A 17300-nucleotide genomic window follows, 5' to 3' on the forward strand; every position below is an offset into this window, starting at 1 on the left:
GAGTACTTGATAGACCAGTGGTTCTCAGTGTGGTCCTCAGACCAGCGTTGCCTAGGGACCTTCCCCTGGATCTTGTTGCTACTGCTGCTAAGTGGCTTCAGTCGTGTCTCACTCTTTGCGGCCCCATAGACTACAGTCCAACAGTCTCCTCTGGCCATGACCCTCCAGGCAAGAATACTGGAGTGGGTAGGCATTTACTCTTCCAGAGGACCTTCACAACGCAGGGATCAACCCTCATCTCCTACATCTCCTGCATTGGTAGGCAGGTTCTTGTTCAGTTCAGTTCAGTTGCTCAGTCATCTTCGACTATTTGTGACCCCATGGACTGCAGCACACCAGGCTTTCCTGTCCATCACCAACTCCTGCAGCTTACTCAAACTCATGTCCATTGAGTCTGTGATGCCATCCAGCCATCTCATCCTCAGTCATCCCCTTCTCCTCCTGCCTTCAATCTTTCCCAGCATCAGGGTCTTTTCCAAATGAGTCAGTTCTTCATATCAGGTGGCCAAAGTTTTGGAGTTTCAGGTTCAGCATCAGTCCTTCCAATGAATATTCAGGACTGATTTCCTTTAGGTTGGATCTCCTTGCAGTCCAAAGGACTCTCAAGAGTCTTCTCCAACACCACAGTTCAAAAGCACCAATTCTTTGGCATTCAGCTTTCTTTATAGTCCAGTACTCACATCCATACATGACTACTGGAAAAACCATAGATTTGACTAGATACACCTTTGCTGTCAAAGTAATGTCTCTGCTTTTTAATATGCTATCTAGTCTGGTCATAGCTTTTCTTCTAAGGAGCAAGCGTCTTTTTATTTCATGTCTGCAATCACCATCTGCAATTATTTTAGAGCCCCTCAAAAATAGTCTCTCACTGTTTCCATTGTTTCCCCATCTATTCGCCATGAAGTTATGGGACCAGATGCCATGATCTTAATTTTCTGAATGTTGAGTTTTAAGCCAACTTTTTCACTCTCTTCCTTCACTTTCTTCAAGAGGCTCACTTTCTCCATAAAGGTGGTGTTATCTGCATATCTAAGGTTGTTGATGTTTCTCCCAGCAATTTTGATTCCAGCTTGTGCTTCATCCAGCCCAGCATTTCTCATGATGTACTCAGCATAGAAGTTAAATAAGCAGGGTGACAATATAAAGTCTTGACTTATTCCTTTCCTGATTTGGAATCATACTGTTGTTCCAGTTCTAACTGTTGCTTCTTGACCTGCATACAGATTTCTCAGGAGGCAGGTCAGGTGGTCTGGTATTCCCATCTCTTGAAGAATTTTCCACAGTTTGTTGTGATCCACACAGTCAAAGGCTTTGGCGTAGTCAATAAAGAAGAAGTAGATGTTTTTCTGATATTCTCTTGCTTTTCCGATGATCAACCAGATGTTGGCAATATGATCTCTTTTCCTATGGCATTTCTAAATCCTTCTTGAACATCTGGAATTTCACAGTTCACATACTGTTGAGGCCTGACTTGGAGAATTTTGAGTATTACTTTGCCAGCAAGTGAGATGAGTGCAATTGTGCAGTAGTTTGAACATTCTTTGGCATTGCCTTTCTTTGGCATTGGAATGAGAACTGACCTTTTCCAGTCTTGTGGCCACTGCTGAGTTTTCCAAATTTGCTGGCATATTGAGTGCAGCACTTTCACAGCATCATCTTTCAGGATTTGAAATAGTTCAACTGGAATTCCTTCACTTCCACTAGCTTTGCTTGTAGTGATGCTTCCTAAGGCCCACTTGACTTTGCATTCTAGGATGTCTGACTCTAGTCCAGTGATCACATCATTGTGGTTATCTGGGTCATGAAGATTTTTTTTGTATAGTTCTTCTGTGTACTCTTGTCACCTCTTCTTAATATCTTCTGCTTCTGTTAGGTCCATACCATTTCTGTCCTTCATTGTGCCCAACTTTGCATGAAATGTTCCCTTGGTATCTCTAATTTCTCTAATTTTCTTGAAAAGATCTCTAATCTTTCCCATTCTATTGTTTTCCTCTATTTTATTGCATTGATCACTGAAGAAGGCTTTCTCATCTCTCCTTGCTATTCTTTGGAACTCTGCATTCACGTGGGTATCTTTCCTTTTCTCCTTTGCCTTTAGCTTCTCTTCTTTCTCAGCACTTTGTAAGTCTTCCTCAGACAACCCTTTTGCCTTTCTGCATTCCTTTCTCTTAGGGATGGTCTTGCTCCCTGCCTCTTGTCTAATGTCAGGAACCTCCATCCATGGTTCTCCAGGCATTCTGTCTATCAGATCTAATCTCTTGAATCTATGTGTCACTTCCACTGTATAATCGTAAGGGATTTGATTAGGTCATACCTGTATGACCTAGTGGTTTTCCCTACTTTCTTCAATTTAAGTCTGTATTTGGCAATAAAAAGTTCATGATCTGAGCCACTGTCAGCTCCTGGTCTTGTTTTTGCTAACTATATAGAGATTCTCCATCTTTGGCTGCAAAGAACATAATCAATCTGATTTTGGTATTGACCATCTGGTGATGTACTTGTGTAGAGTCTTCTCTTATGTTGTTGGAAGAGGGTGTTTGCTATGACCAGTGCATTCTCTTGGCAAAACTCTGTTAGCCTTTGATGTTCTTCATTTTGTACTCCAAGGCCAAATTTGCCTGTTACTCCAGGTATCTCTTGAATTCCTACTTTTGCAATCCAGTCCCCTATAATGAAAAGGACACCTTTTGGGGGTGATAGTTCTAGAAGGTCTTATAGGTTTTCATAGAACCATTCAACTTCAGCTTCTTCAGCATTACTTGTTGGGGCATAGATTTGGATTACTGTGATATTGAATGGTTTACCTTGGAAATGAACAGAGATCATTCTGTCATTTTTGAGGTTTCATCCAAGTACTGCATTTCAGACTCTTTTGTTGACTATGATGGCTACTCCATTTCTTCTAAGGAAGTCTTGCCCACAGTAGTAGATATAATTGTCATCTGAGTTAAATTCACCCATTCCAGTTCACTGATTCCTAAAATATGTTCTCTCTTGCCATATCCTGTTTGACCTCTTCCAATTTGCCTTGATTCAAGGACCTATCATTCCAGGTTCATATGCAATATTGCTCTTTACAGCATTGGACTTTACTTCCATCACAAGTAACATCCACAATTTAATGGTGTTTTTGCTTTGCCTCCATCTCTTCATTCTTTTTGGAGTTATTTCTCCACTATCAGTGGAGTAGCATATTGGGCACCTCCTCACCTGGAGAATTCATCTTTCAGTGTCCTATCCTTTTGCCTTTTCATACTGTTCATGGGGTTCTCAAGGCAAGAATACTGAAGTGGTTTGCCATTCCCTTTTCCAGTGGACTACGTTCTTTCAGAAATCTCCACCATGACCTGTCCATCTTGGGTGGCCCCACACAGCATGGCTCATAGCTTCATTGAGTTAGACAAGGCTGTGGTCCTTGTAATCAGATTGGTTAGTTTTCTGTGATTGTGGTTTTCATTTTGTCTGCCCTCTGATGAGAAGGATAAGAGGCTTATGGAAGCTTCCTGATGGAAGAGACTGACTGAGGGGGAAACTGGGTCTTGTTCTGATGGGTGGGGCCATGCTCAGTAAATCTTTAATCCAATTTTCTGCTGATGGCTGTGTTCCCTCCCTGTTGTTTGACCTGAGGCCAAACTGTGGTGGAGGTAATGAAGGTAATGGTGACCTCCTTCAAAAGGTCCCCTGCATGCACTACTCCTCTCAGTGCCTCCAGCCTGCAGAAGGCCACCACCCACCCACGCCTCCACTGGACACTCCTGGACACTCACGGGCAAGTCTGGGTCAGTCTCTTCTGGGGTCACTGCTCTTTTCTCTTGGGTCCTGGTACACACGAGATTTGTTTGTGCCCCCCAAGAGTCTGTTTCCTCAGCCCTGTTTAAGTTCTGGCAGCTCTCTGGTGGGGTTAATGGTGACCTCCTCCAAGAGGGCTTATGCCATAGCCAGGTCTATGGCACCCAGAGCCCCTGCCCCTTCAGCAGTCCACTGCTGACCTGTATGTCAAGAGGAGACACTCAAACACAGTTCTGGCCCAGACTCTGTGGGGTCTCTGGGTCCTGGTGTGCACAAGATTTGCTTGAACACTCTAAGCATCTCTGGCTAGTGTGGGGTTTGATTCTAAATGTGATTTCACCCCTCCTACCATCTTGCTGGGACTTCTCCTTTGCCCTTGGATGTGGGATATCTTTTCTTGGTGGGAGCCAACATTCTCCTGTCTGTGGCTGTTCAGCAGCCAGTTGTAGTTTTGGAGTTCTCACAGGAGAAGATGAGTGCACATCCTTCCGCTCGGCCATCTTGCCACATCTTGTTAGAGATGTAAATTTGGTGGTTCCTCCCAAGACCTACTGAATAAGTCAGTGGAATAGAGTCAAGCAATCTGATTCAGCAAGGCGTTCAGGTTAAAAGGGTTTTCCAGGTGGCACAGTGGTAAAGAATTCACCTGCAATGCAGGAGGCCTGAATGCAGCCTCCATCCCTGGAGGATGAAAGATCACCTGGAAAAAGAAATGGCAGCCCACACTAGTATTCTTGCCTGAGAAATCCCATGGGCAGAGGAGCCTGGTGGGTTATGGGGTCTCAAAAGAGTCAGACATAACATATCAGTTAAACAACAGCAAGGTTAAATGAGATCCCCGGGATGGACCCTAATCCAATATTACAATATTATCCTCATCAGAAGAGGATATTACACACAGACAAAAGACCATGTGAAGATAAAGGAAACAGACAGGGAGACAGGCTTCATTAGAAATCAACCCAACTGACAGCTTGGTCTCAAACTTCTAGCCTCCAGAAATTTGAGGAAATACACTTCTGTTGTTTAAGCCACCTAGTCTGTGGTGCTTTATTACAGCTCCAGCAAAATAATATACCTCCTAATTAACCCACTTAACCACCTGGAAACTACTCATGGTCATGGAAGACATATGGCAAACAGGAAAAATGGTATTACACAAATATTCTTTACTCAAAAAACAATTCAAATGCTGAGTCCTACTAGTGATAGTGGCATTGTTTAATACTAAGGGTACTATTGTTTTATTATTGTGTGGTCTAGACCACTGTTACCCATTCTGAGTTAACAATAGAGGCCAGGTGAGCTAAGTGCAATATTTCAAAAAGCCTAGTGGAAATCTATCCAAGATAAGACTTCAAAAATATAACTTAGAAAAAAAATTCTGAAATTAATCTCATGATGTGGGATCTATTGGTTATATATCTGGAATTTAAAAAGAAAAATTAGAGGCCCGTTTCACATGACACACAAACATACATCCCATGAAAACTACACAGTTTAAAGATTAAAAACAAAACTCAACTTGTAGAAAACGACATAAGGGGATATATTTATAATCTTTGAGGACAGAAAGTCTTTCTAAACAAAAAACAAAAGAAGGAATCCATTAAAGTTTAGTTCTGCCTAAGTGAAAATGTAAAATTCTTGTGTGCTGAAAGACACCTTCAATGCAGAAGAAAGTGGCAGCCTGATAGAAAAGTATTTGCAGCAAACATAGAAAAGTATCAATACCTGCTGTGGACACAATCACGTTTCCCTCGCACCAAATTCCCACATGTAAGCCCTGTCTCCCAATGTAACGGTATTTAGAGATGGGGCCTTTGGGGGGTAATTTAGTCTTTATTTTTTAATTAATTTTCATTGGAGTACAGTTGCTTTAAAATGTTCTGTTAGTTTCTACCATACAGCAAAGTGAATCACCTATAATATACACATATCCCCTCTTTTTTTAATTTCCTTCCCATTTAGCTCACACGGAGCACTGAGTTTCCTGTACTGTAACAGTAGGTTATCATTTGATGAGGTCCTGAGGGCAAGGTCTTCATAAGGGAATTAGTGCCCTTAGAAAAGAGACCGGACAGTTTGCTTCCTCTCTCTGCCAAGTGAGGACACAGCATATAGGATACAGCAAGAAGATGCTTAGAAGGAGAGCCCTTGCCAGTTAATTGTCTAACACCTTAATCTTGGGTTTTCCTGCCTCCAGAACAGGGAGAAATAAATTTCAATTGTTTAAGCCATCTAGTCTATGGTACTTTGTTAGAGAAGACCAAGCTGACAAAGATAATATCCTTAATATGCACAGTCTTCCTGCAAGTCAAGAAGAAAAAATGAGCATATTAAAAATGGATAAAGGTCAGGGACAGGAAATTTACAGAGGAAGCGCAAATGACTCATAAACGTATAAAAAGTTGCTCATCTTCATTAGCAATGGAAAATGCAAGTAACCTCAAGGATGACTTAAATATAATTTATTTTTTGCCAATCAAATTGGTGACAATACAAAGATTGCTGGAATACACAATAGCTGATGTCATGAATAGGGCATCTCCTCTTAAAAGAGGATGGGGGTACACATTGCACAATTTAGCAATGCATATGAACATTGAAAATGAGCAGGTCTTAAGTTAGCAATTCCACAAAACACACATACACAAAACCATAAAGGTGTGCATATCAAAATAACATCATTTTTAAAAGGGAAATAACTGAAAACAAAAACAACTTTCCCTCAAATAGGAAAATTGTTAATTTAAATTATAGCACATTTATATTATGTAACACATTTATAAATGTGTATAAATACACATTTATTTATATTATTTATATTATGTAGTGCTATTTAGCTGTTAGCAGTATTCTGAATATATTGACATGGACTACAGGAGATCCAACCAGTCAATCCTAAAGGAAATCAATCCTGAATATTCACTGGAAGGACTGATCCTGAAGCTGAAGCTCCAGTACTTTGGCCACTTAATGCAAAGAGCTGACTCATTCAAAATGAACCTGATGCTGGCAAAGATTAAGGCAGGAGAAGAGGATGACAGAGAATGAGATGGTTGGATGGCATCACAGACTCAAAGGACGTGAGTTTGAGCAAGCTCCAGAAGACAGTGAAGGACAGGGAAGCCTGGCACCCTGCAGTCTGTGGGGTTGCAAAAAGTTGGACACGACTGAACAACTGAATGACAAATTGAAACTAAAAAGTGCAGAACACAATAGCATGTCTTATATGATCTTATTTGTTAAAACTAATATGATGTAGGTGTAAAATTGTCTCCTTTAACATGGGAAAAGTAGCAACATGACAACAGGTGCAATTTGCTAATTTGGAGTTTTACCAATCAGACATTAAAAATAACTCAGATGAAATTAAATATGAAACTCTAAGATTGAGTTTACATCCTAAGTAGAAAAGTAAAGGGCACTTCAAATCTAAAATACAGTTCCTTCAGATTTCAGTAATTCTATGTCTCCTTTTTAGGACTAAGATGCCTATAAAACCGATGCATAATTTTCCTTTGCCAGCTGGTACAGAGCTACTTGGAGGCTGGTAGGGGTGGTGAGGCCTGAAGCAGCTTCTGTTTTTCTGAGCAGCCCTGGTCAGTACAAAATGGACCCAGTAGTCTTGAGTTACATGGACAGTCTCCTGCAGCAGTCATCTCACTACTGGACCCTCCAAACTGGCTCAATGACCACATTATTGGGTTTTCCTTTCAGTACTTTGCCAACAGTTAATTTCATGACTGCTCTGACCACATCTGCTTCATCAGCCCCGAAGTTACTCAGTTCATCAAGTGGCTTGTTAACCCAGCAGAGATCACCGTGTTCCTTGAACCCTTGGATCTCCCCAACAAGAGAGTTGTATTTTTAGCCATCAATGATAATTCCAACCACACAGTTGGGGGAGCCCACTGGAGCTCGTTGGTTTATCTGCAAGGTAAAAATGGCTTTTTTCATTATGATTCTTATGGTAGCAACTCATTCCACGCAAAGCAGGTAGCAGAAAAACTAGAGGCTTTCTCAGGCAGAAAAGGAAACAAACTGGCCTTTGTGGAAGAGAAAGCCCCTGCTCAACAAAAACAGCTGTGACTGTGGGATGTATGTGATATGTAACACTGAGGCCTTGTGTCAGAACTCCTTTAGACAACAGCCAGAATCACTATTGCAGCGAAATCACTCCTACAAACATCACAAAGAAGAGAGAAGAATGAACATATCTCACTGCCAGACTCGCTAAAAATTAGCTGTTGAAATATATTTGACTTTTGAAGTCTCTTTTGCCTGTCCCCATGTATTGGAGGGCTGCAGACTCAGTGCCTGAGGGAAGATACCCGGGAGAGAAAAGCTTAGAATGTTTACCTTCCCCTGAGAGAAGGTTGTCCTCTGCACTATCCTAATGGAAAGTTTCACTTTAACCCTAACTTCAGAGCAATATGTTCTGTGAAGATGTCTTCAAAATATGCACCAAAACTGATTAATTCCCTTTTGGGCTCCCTCATCCACACTGGTTTATTACAAAGAAAAAAGGTTGATCTGTAAAACAAATTAAGAATACATTACATCTAGAAACAAGAAGAAAATCATAGAGCAACCAAAAACCAAAAACCACAGCCCACATGTTTCAAGAGATCAACTGGCTAGAAGCAGATTAAGACCTAACCTAATTCAAGATCAAAGTACTATCAGTTACTCAGTTCGATGACATCTCTTCCACTCAACAAGCAAAGGCTTTCCCAGGCATAACCTTTGCCAATACTTGATAAAGGTGATGTAAGCCCATAGTTGCCCATCTGATTCCTGGAGCACTTTAAGTGTGTTGAAATAAATGTCTGTGGTGGACCTCTTGTTTTGCTTCCGAAACTTACTATAAGTTGGTTTATTTTTGAGATATAAAAGAGAAAAAGTGACCTTTCTCAACTCTTTCACTTGATTCAAAATGCAGATAAGGTAATTTTTGAAATGTGGAACCAAGAGTAAAAAAGAAATGCTATTCCTTCTAAATTTAAAAAAAAATGCGTAATTTCACTATTTTTTCCACAATCTAGATGAGTAACTAAAAATTATGCTTTAGCAAATATGAAATTTTTGATCATATAAAAATCTTTCAACTATTAATACTTTTTCATAACTGCATATCATATCTTTATCATATTACTTTCAGTTGATATTTTTGCAGGGTAGAAAGACAACTCTGCCAGAAATTCTTTACAATAACTTCCTACAGAATCTCTGAGCAAAACATTCAGTATACATGAACTTATATCTCAAGATTCCTAAGATTTCAATTTTGCCAGGTTTCTGATTCATTTCATATACTGTCATGTTTGGGTTCAAAATGAAGCGACTTGGTGAAAAAGAAAAGAAATATAGTTTAATCTTATTCTAGTGCTATTATCCTACTTTGGATTTTCTAATAGTTTGATAAAATTCAACAGCAAAGAGTATATTAAGGTATCAAGATATTCTAAAAGTGAAAGTGAAGTCGCTCAGTCATGTCCGACTCTTTGCAACCCCGTGTTCTGTAGCCTAATAGGCTCCTCTGTCCATGGGATTTTCCAGGCAAGAATACTGGAGTGGGTTGTCATTTCTAAAGAGACTGAAAATGCAAAAGTAAAAGCAAATTTCAAACATCTTCATTTATTAGAAAAACAACTATTTCAGACAATGTTGCAACTAGGCTATTCTCGGCATTGTACAGAATGTTTACTCCCTGCATTTTTAAAAACCAAGCTTTTCACTTTTTATTCTATGGTGTCATCTAAAATTTCTATTAATTGCAAAATGCTTGTGGAATATATATGGCATTCATTCTGCTTTATCTTTGTAGATTACAAGATTCTTAAATAAATGAGACCTAAATATTTGCATCCCATGATGTTTCTACATACATTAAAAAAAAAATTTTTTTTAAACCTGGTTCCAGTTTGAATGCTCCTAGGAAGTCAATAATGAAAAAAAAAAACCCACAATAATTACCTAATATGGAAATCACTACTGCTATCCACCAATTTTTCTCAGCCCTCCTTTGAGATATTTCATAGTATTACACTTACCTGCCCTGCTTGAAGTTAGTAGGGCCATTTTACTTGCTTTGGCCAGAGATATGTGAGCAAAAGCAATACGTGTCACCTAAAGGCGGAAGCTCTTAGAGCCAGTGCCTGATTCATCGGGCTGTTTTTCCCTTTAGCACCACAAACAGCAACATCCAAGATTACTGCTGCTTCGTCCCAAGGTCTCCGAGGGCTCACAGTGAGCAGAGCTCCCCTTCTGAGTGGACAGTATCCACGGGTGAGATCCAAAGCTTCCTGGATTTATGGCACTGAGATTTGGGGGTTGTTGTTATTACAGGTATACTTGTGCCACTGTGTTTTGGAAATGATCAAATTCCCATCAGAATTATAACCTACCTACGTAAGATGAGGCACAGGAAAAAGAAAGAAGGCAGATGTCACAGAAGAGTGGACAGGAAAGGGACAAAAGGAAAATAAGCCGAAATCCTTAGTTTAGGTTTCAGGAACCTAAACCTGAAAGTTCAGGTTCCAGAGTTCCAAACTGTATGTAATCTTCCTAAAAATAACCAGTCTTGATAAACACCAAAAGTTTATTTTTTAGAAATCATTTGTTTGAAGTTTTAAACAAGTCAAAGCACTAAAATGACATGAGTTGCATACTGGTGGAAGACACAAAATATACATATCACTATTTACTCTCTTATACAATCCAACAAATATGAAGAGCATAAAATACATTTATTCACATAACACATTTCATCAACTGTTAAAATATGTCAATGACAAGTTGAAGTCCAACAATATTATTTACCAAGCAGTAGAATATTCTGATCCCCAGTGAAGCAGGAAAATGTACACTCCCATCCTTTATAGCCTCACCTTAGAAAATTAGTTTTGAACAATAATGATAACATATATGTGAAGCTTGCACTAAGTTTCACAAAAAATTCACTTCATTTACTAAATGATCTTACTTGGACTCTGAACTCAGGTTAGGCACAAAACTAAAGCAGGTTTATCATTTTCATACTGAAAATGATCAAACAAGATCATCTGTTTTACAAGACAGATATATCTATGTATACGTGTGTATGTGTTAACTTAGTATTTTTCACTTCAGCAACAACAGATAATTAGAAGCAACTTTCTGCTTTTATAAAAAAAATGGTTAAAGAACATATTTCTATCATCTAGCTAAATCCATCAGTAAAAAGTCCGATATTTTGGGATATACTTAAAGCTAATTATGAAACAGCACTCTCTCTCTGTACACCTAAACACGTCTGCTGGGGCTTTTTAGTCTTGTTTTCTTAAAGTTCACTAACATTAGAAAAAGCTTGCTTTTTTCAAGTAATCTGCCTAGAAAAACATTATCCCCCAGAAATAATGTAATCAAATTGTATATGAAGTTGCTTAGATACTATTTTATCCAATGAGAAGGGAAATTCAGTTACTCTGATGGTCTAATGATAAATTTGAAAGTAGACTGTAAAGCTTTAAAAGTGGTAAGCTTGCTGAACACTATTTCCAGTCATTTGAACAAATATCCTTCCCCTTTGAACAAATATATGAAAGTTATTGGTAGATGCTCCACTTTATTATTCATTATATAATAAATAGTCAAACCACATGGAAATACATATAATAACAGAAATAAAATTGCGAAGTCAGATATGCATATTATTGTGCTCATTTCATTTCATTTTCTGTGGACAAAAAAGCCTAACACAATGTAAGCACACATATTTCTTTGACTAATTTTTTTCCCGATTTTTGGTGTTTATTTCTTGAGTTTAACAGCATCATGAAACCCATCTAGTTGTTCTAAACCTAAGCTCAGATAATAGAGATAACCCTTCCAGGATATGCAGAGAATGACTGCCCTGTCACTCCCCAAAATCTTGCATGCTAAGCTCATGCACTCACATACACGGCCATGTCACAATATCTCCTCAACACAGACACACACGGCCAGAGCGACATCATAGCAAGAGAGAAACAATTCTGTCATTTGTCTTCTCAAGGAGAAGAGGCCTAAAACGGAGGTTTTCTCCTCCGTATATCTCCTAGATTAGACTCTATGGAACTGTTCACTGCAGCACCCCAACCAGCCTGAGGAGAAAGGATGGAGCTCTGATTCCTTCTATCTCAGCTCACAGAACACCAACACTGTCTCAAGGAACTGCAGGAAATACGTATCTCCTCTAAACCATCTATAAATTCTTTTAGTCTTTAAGTGCTCCTAAAACATGTGAGAACATTTATGTAATATAACAGCAATCACAAATTGCAACGGCTTTTTAAAAAGTATATACACTGGAGATAGATAGATACATATATCTTAAAATAACCAACATGTAGTTGTCAGCTTAAACTAAAAGTACACAAAACCTTTGCACTTCCATGCTCATTTGCACCAACATATCCTTTCCAGTAGTTCAATTTGGGAAGTATCAAGCATCTACTATGTGCTCTACATATGTGAGTGACCTAACTTGGTGTGATTCATCATTTACTGGTCATAAACTAAGAATATCATACACCAGTGTGTATATGCATGTTGCCCTACTTTAAATTCACTGGGAAAAAAAAACAGTTGTCTTTAAAGCTTCACTCAGGCTGTTTGCTTGAACAAACATTCTTCTAGTGTATTCATTACATTAAGCATACATTCTTTTAATGTATTCATTAGAATTTACCAACATTCACCAAAGTAAACAAGAACAAGAACTTTTAAACTACCAGTCAAAAGCAAAAATTTGTAAAAATAGTAACGTAAGTCTAATTGATCTGTACAGATTTCCTAGAGAATCTAGTCAGTTTCACAAAGAAGATTAATATTAAAACAGACCCCAACTAATGAAAAAACTAGTTTTTTATAGAAATGCATTTCCCGACTATAAAGCAGAACTAGCTACCCTATGCTCTGACAGACTCGGGACATTTTGAATGATTACTAAAATTCTTCAATTACACAAACAAGCAAAGAAAAAATTTAAAGCATTATTAGGAAATTTGGAGAGAGATTTTTATCTTTTGGGTAACCATTATAAGGGTCTCAAAATGCCTGGCTAATTGCCAAACTTCCCCTTGACACCGGTAGTACAGGCTTTGGAAGATGCCATCTTACAGATTTAAGGAATTCTTCTCAACTGAAATTTCTGATGTCCTTGGTTGTGTGTGAGAGGATGTGTGTGTGTACAAGTGAGAAGAAACACACTAGATGCAGATGGTCTTGAATATTTTCCTTTAAAGGTTGTGTTTCTTTTGTTCCCTGACATGGAAATGACACTGTGTCAATGGCGCTCGGGTAAAACACCTTTGCCAGTGTTCTGTGCACCCATCACCTGGGGTTTCACTCCTGCTTGTTTGCATCATCCGTGGCTGAGCTCCTTAGGAACCGCTAGAACACAAGTCACCTCTACACCTGCTCACACAGACTTTGTTTCTCTACAGATTACTGATGATACATGAGCATTTTCAGAGGAAATGGTGATTACTTGAAAACTGTGCAAAGCTATGACTTAAAATCTTCACAAAAACTGACCTTCATATCAATAAATGCAAGCAGTCATATCTGTCAAATATGACAAAGAAAAGTTCATTCTAAACAGGCTCACAAGATCAGGCAACCTGACAGCCAACCACATATGTGGAAGTCATTATAAGAAGCTACAATCAATCCCCTGTGACATGACAACTCATGTATTAACTGAGGCTATGTAATGAGGAGTAAAACAGACCAGATCAAAAGAGGGTGCCCCATTGCACTGTGCCTGGTCTACATAAAGCAGTGACCCCCTAATTAGCCATTTCACTGTGCAGGTAGTAGACCAAATACATGCTTCAGACATCAAGAGAGTCACTCATTGCAAAGGCCAACAATAGCACAGATAAGGCCCAAACTGCTTTCAGTTTGACTCCTATGGCATTATTTATCACATTTACCTCCAGTTGACAAAAGCATGTTAAAATATGTAATTATGCAGCTAATTTAACAAATTTAAAAGCCAAGTCTGACAAAAGCGCCCCCATACTATCTGGGTAAGGGCTGATTTTTCCAGTTAGACTTTCTCTATTTATACAATTAACTGAAATATTGCCAACACTTTTTAAAATTTGGTCCTAGACCTACCCTGATTTACCATCCTATTCAACTAGGTGCTTGTTTGCTGAGTTACTTTCTCTGTAACTGGTAAATCAGAAATAGCAGCAACCTTTAAGGAATTTTTAATGGAGCTAAGCTCCCAAACATGCAAGCTGATGACATGTACTCCACAACAGCGTCTGGTACACACATAGAGATTTCTAAGGACAGCCTTCCGGAGAAGAATATACACCCAAGGATCTAAGATTTGATTCCACGTTGCCATTCGAAGGGTAAACAGGGTTCTTTCACAGGAATCCTTAAAATCTTGTATATTCATTCCAATGCTGGCCATTGTCACCTGCAAAACAAACAAAATAGAGAAATCAGTTGATAAGACATTTCCTCAGTCCTACTGTTTTTTAACTTAACACACTGCTACATGGTATTTATTTCACTTTCCACAAAGTGATGTTGTTTTGCAAAACACTGAGAAAAAGAAATGATAGCAGAATAGCAGAAACATTGACATAGACATCTAAATCCTTTGAATTCAAACTGACGCCAGAGCTACAAAAACAACAACTTATATGGCAAGTCAAATGTGCACAAACAGAATGACCAAAGAGCAAACACTGATCCTAGTAACAGGCCTTTTCTTACTTCTAGGAATGGAACATTCAAAGCCAACATATTTGTAAATTTCAATGAAAAACTAAAGTTTATTTATGCAAATAGATTAAAGTAGAGATAAGCTAAAGTTTATATAAACTATAGATAAGAGTTTTAAAATTTTTATTTAGAACAGCTATACATTGTCACTAAGTCATGTCTGACTCTTTGTGACCCCCTGAAGCCCTCAAGGCTTCTCTATCCATGAGATTTCCCAGGCAAGAAAACTGAAGTGGGTTGCCATTTCCTTCTCCGGGGGATCTTCCCAACCCAGAGATCCTATCCATGTCTCTTGCATTGGCAGGCGAATTCTTTACCACTGAGGCACCAGGGAAGCCCTAGCTATAGATTAGAACTGGTCTAAGCACTGAGCCTAGCTTTAACTTCTCAATGAACATTTGCAGAGCAAACAAGATGTCTTTGAAAACACCTTGGATATAAAAACAAATAACAAATAAATGAACAAAAGGTAAAACTGAAAACTTAAGGGGGATTACACTGTTATGTCAGTGGGATTAAGAGACAATGTATGACAAAAACCACTACAATATTGTAAAGTAATTAGCCTCCAACTAATAAAAATAAATGAAAAAAAAAGACAATGTAAAAGCCTAAAACCCAAATGAAAAAAAAAAATCAAGTCTTCTTGGTCTTCTTGATGGGTCATTATCAAGAATAAAATGTTTCAATTTGGCTGGTGATACTCATGGTTGAAGGAGAAATGTCCCTTACCAAAATCCTCATTGTCTACACAACAAAATACAAACTCCTTAATTGCCTTCTTGATGACGCATCTGAAATCCATCTCTATAACCTCATCTCTGCTGCCAACATCCTATGCTCCAACCACAGTAAAGGCCTCAACTGTCCCAGATCCACCATGCCCTTCTGAGCTTTGGCTTGTATGACTCAATCTCTACTCACCGTTTCTCTACCTGACAAACTTCTATCCATCCGTCAAACCCCATGTCATAATGGGCTCACCTCCATGAAACTTTTCCCAACTTCACTGAGATGAATTAGCAAGTTGTGCTATCCCAGCACCCTGTCCCTACTCAGCTGTGTCATGTGCCACACTGCGTGATAATGATGCATTATTTACTTGCAAATCTATGATCATCTCTTCTTTTTATTTTTATTTCTAATATCTGGTACAAACCTGGCACCTAAGATGTTCTCAGCAAATGGTAAAATGAGCAAAATTATATTAGTTTTTACTCACTGAGGCTGTTTCTAGAAGAATAGCACCTAGTCATCAGAGAAACATCTGCTCATCCATCACAATGGTCTGATATTTTGAGGCCTAGAATGTTTCTAAAAGTAAAGGATTCCAAGGCAGTTTGTTGCCACTAAAAGGAACAAGATCTTGCAGTCCATGCAGATCCTTTGGGAAATGATTCTTTCCTTTATGGTTCCTCTTGTAGGGAAAAAAATGGTCAAAGTGCAGGTCTAAAGATTCTCTAGCTAATAAAATCGACCAAGTTTCACTGCACAAATAATTAGTCCTCAGACAACAGTACCTGGGTTAGGTCCAGATGCTTCTATCACTTCTCCCCAAGTTAGCTAACAGGATTGAAGAAATAAGCCTATATGAGCCCTGTTTCTCTTGAAAGAAAGAAGGGCCAAGGCCCAACTGGCAATTGACTTGAGATACTTTCATGTTATTTCTTTACTTATCAAATATTTGTTGATTTGCTATGTGCCAGGCAATGTGCTAGGCTCTGAGGACACAGTGGCAAATGAAGCAGGTATTGCCTGTCCTTATGGAACTTACAATCTATTTGCTTTGCTTTTTTTTTTTTTTTTTTGGATGGAGGTTGGGGAGGAGTGGGTTCAAGAATGAAAGAAGCAATAGTTCTCATGCCTGATAAATATTAAGTGAATGCATTTCCTGTTAATGACTACATGTGTTCCGAGAGATCTCAGAGCCCAGCAAAGACATTGCTCTCTGTAGCTGGGAACAAAGATGCTTGGTGCACTTGGATGAAACAGCTGGGCCTAGCTTAGAAACATGCAAGCTTAAAAGGCTTCAGTTACATGACATGCACTTCTCTGACTTTCCTCCATCCCTTTCAAACACCAAAGTGGTCAACAGCCATGAAAATACATTGTGTCCTCTGCTGAGGGCAGCCAGTACCCAGGGTTTTTTCCAGAATACCAGGGTAGTGGCCAGACACTCCTCACTCTCCCCTTCCCATGACCCCAGCCCCAGCCTGGAAACAAGGTTGCTCTGAACCTAGCTTGGGAGAAGCACCAACCAGTTACCTACCAATAAAGATGTGTTGGAGTATTTATGTAAAAGAAAGATCATTAGTATATTGTTGACAATAGTATATTATTGAAAATTCAGGACAACCCACGTATGCAACAAATCATAAATTACGGTAATTTCATGTAGTGGAAGATATGTAAGCATTTATGTTTGTGATTCAGTCTTATTTTAATATTTATTTTTATTTATTTATTTGGCTGCACTGGGTCTTAGTTGCAGCATACAGGACCTTTTCTTTTTAGTTGTGCCATGCAGGATCCTTTTAGTTGCTAACGCTCAGCTGTGGCACGTAGGATCTAGTTTCCCAATCAAGGATTGAACCCAGGACCCCTGTATTAGGAGCTCAGAGTCTTAGTCACTGAGCCACCAGGTAAGTTCTCAATTTTAATTTTTTAAGGCAAGTTACCAAACTATATTGGTTGTCTGATCCTGATTTTGAAAAACTTTGTGTAATTTTGTG

At 38.9% G+C, this 17300-nt stretch overlaps 1 protein-coding gene and 1 pseudogene across 1 annotated transcript in view; one reads left to right on the forward strand and one right to left on the reverse strand.

Moving 5' to 3' along the window:
- Positions 1-7405: 7405 nt before the first annotated feature.
- Positions 7406-8042, forward strand: LOC110134966 (sentrin-specific protease 8-like; annotated as a pseudogene).
- Positions 8043-10381: 2339 nt separating this feature from the next.
- PTGFR (prostaglandin F receptor) overlaps positions 10382-17300 on the reverse strand; it is a 60174-nt gene continuing 53255 nt past the window's right edge. Inside the window, exon 3 of the mRNA XM_020889674.2 lies at positions 10382-14257. Within this exon, the coding sequence (XP_020745333.1) occupies positions 13967-14257 (291 nt within the window). The 3' untranslated portion in view covers positions 10382-13966. The remainder of the gene's footprint in view (positions 14258-17300) is intronic.

The sequence above is a fragment of the Odocoileus virginianus genome, chromosome 5 (assembly GCF_023699985.2).
Source record: "Odocoileus virginianus isolate 20LAN1187 ecotype Illinois chromosome 5, Ovbor_1.2, whole genome shotgun sequence".
Classification (NCBI taxonomy): Eukaryota; Metazoa; Chordata; class Mammalia; order Artiodactyla; family Cervidae; genus Odocoileus; species Odocoileus virginianus.